Genomic DNA, 1,744 nt, shown 5'->3' on the forward strand with positions numbered 1-1,744 from the left:
TCTTTTCTCTACGGATGACGCCACTTGGATTTCCTCGTCTCTCCAAGCTTTGCTCATTATCTTGGACAGGACTCCAGTTCGTTGTATATTAGAGCTAATCGGGAATATATGAATCGATCATATACCTTCATTAGTGGGCCATTTTCCACGAAACGTGGTCCCGATAGGACTTCCGGTTTAAAAAGCGGGCCACTTTCCCGGTTGAATTCAATGGGCCTTTGCATGGGGGGGGGAGGGCTTACTTGCAGGATTCTGCTCCCAGTTTGCTGGGGCGGGGGGAGAGAAATAGCAAAAGGCAATAAGAAATATCTCTCTTCTGTATAATTTATTAGAAGCTTCCTGGGAAGTATGTTAAAGCCAAATATATCTACATAAGTAACAAGAGGGAGAGAGAGAAAGAGAAAGAAAGGAAGGCAAAAAGAAGGAAGGCAGGAAGGAAGGAAGGAAGGAAGGAAGGAAGGAAGGAAGGAAGGAACGGTAACTTGCGCCAAGAAAGAACTGCCAAAGAATTTCACAGATCTGTGGACGACCATTTTAAAGTGGATTTTGCTTTTTCTTTACTAAAAAAAGTTTCGATTTGTTTGGTAGATCGTTGCTTGATATATTTTTCTTTTAATCAACAAAATATTCAGAATACTAAAAACTATGGGCTGAGTCCAACGTTTTTGACGGCGTTATAACAGCTACAGGTTCACAGCGAACATAAGTGGGTGTGCTGGAGGGGGGGCGGGGGATGCCAAGCCATGTATTAATGCGTCTCCATCCACTGTCTGGGCTGGGGCCCGTATTCTTCGCGTGGGGGGAGTATTTGTTTGGGGGGTGTGCTAAGGTTTTCCTTAAAGGGAGAGGAGAAGACACTCGCCCCAGCGTTTTTCTTGGTACATACAAGCGTCCGGTGGGGTGGCGTGCCGCGCCGCGCCGCGCCGGACTTGGTCCTTCACGGTTTCCTGCGCCATCAACTTCCGAAGATGGGTTGGGGGCCTCCAGCCGTCGCCACGCCACGCTCGGAAGTCTCTCTTCCTCGGTCTGTGACGAGGACCCCCCTCCCCTTCTCTGAGAAACGAAACGGACAAGCACAGGAACGGGCCCTGGAGGGAGAGTCCGGGGCTGGAGGCTGCGGGATGAGGAGCGGGGAGGCGAGGCGAGGCGAGGCGAGGCGAGGCGAGGCGAGGCGAGGCGGGCCCGTCCGCGCATCGGGACCACCCGGCGGCGAGCCCGGGCGGCGCTCGGCCGGGCGGCCCTCTCACCAGGTCCTGCCGTATAGCAAGGTGGAGCACGACATGGCTGTCCCGTAGTCCGAGCCCGAGGAGTTCAGGTGGGACAGGGCGGACACCTGGCTCTGCAGCGACGAGGGGCTGCCGCCCGCGTGCTGGCCCAGCTCGGGCGACTGCCCCGCGCTGCTGGCCTGGTGGCTCTGGTGCTGTCCCAGCCCGGCGCCGTTGGAGGCCACGGAGATGGCGGTGGCCGCCGCCGCCGCCGCCGCCTGCTGCTGCGGGTGGTGGCCCTGCAGCGCCGCCGCCACCGCGGGCGCGTTGGAGCCGGCCTGGCACGGCTTGCCGTCCTTGACCAGCACCGGCACGGCCACCCGGCGCGGCGACTGCTGCTGCTGCTGCTGTTGCTGCTGCTGGCACGCCGCGCCGCCGCCCTCCTGCTGCTGCATCTGCTGCTGCGCCGCCTTGTCCTTGGCCTGCCGCTTCATCTTGTAGCGGTGGTTCTGGAACCAGATCTTGACCTGCGTGGGCGT

General features: G+C 58.4%; 1 protein-coding gene across 1 annotated transcript in view; it reads right to left on the minus strand.

Moving 5' to 3' along the window:
• Positions 1-1,243: 1,243 nt before the first annotated feature.
• Positions 1,244-1,744, minus strand: part of NKX2-1 (NK2 homeobox 1) — a 2,231-nt gene continuing 1,730 nt past the window's right edge. The window contains 1 exon segment of the mRNA XM_044436500.1: positions 1,244-1,744. This exon segment is cut by the window's right edge and continues 18 nt beyond it. Coding sequence (XP_044292435.1) covers positions 1,244-1,744 — 501 coding nt within the window.

This window comes from Varanus komodoensis, unplaced genomic scaffold (assembly GCF_004798865.1).
Source record: "Varanus komodoensis strain SLA01 unplaced genomic scaffold, ASM479886v1 scaffold3, whole genome shotgun sequence".
In the NCBI taxonomy this organism is placed as follows: Eukaryota; Metazoa; Chordata; class Lepidosauria; order Squamata; family Varanidae; genus Varanus; species Varanus komodoensis.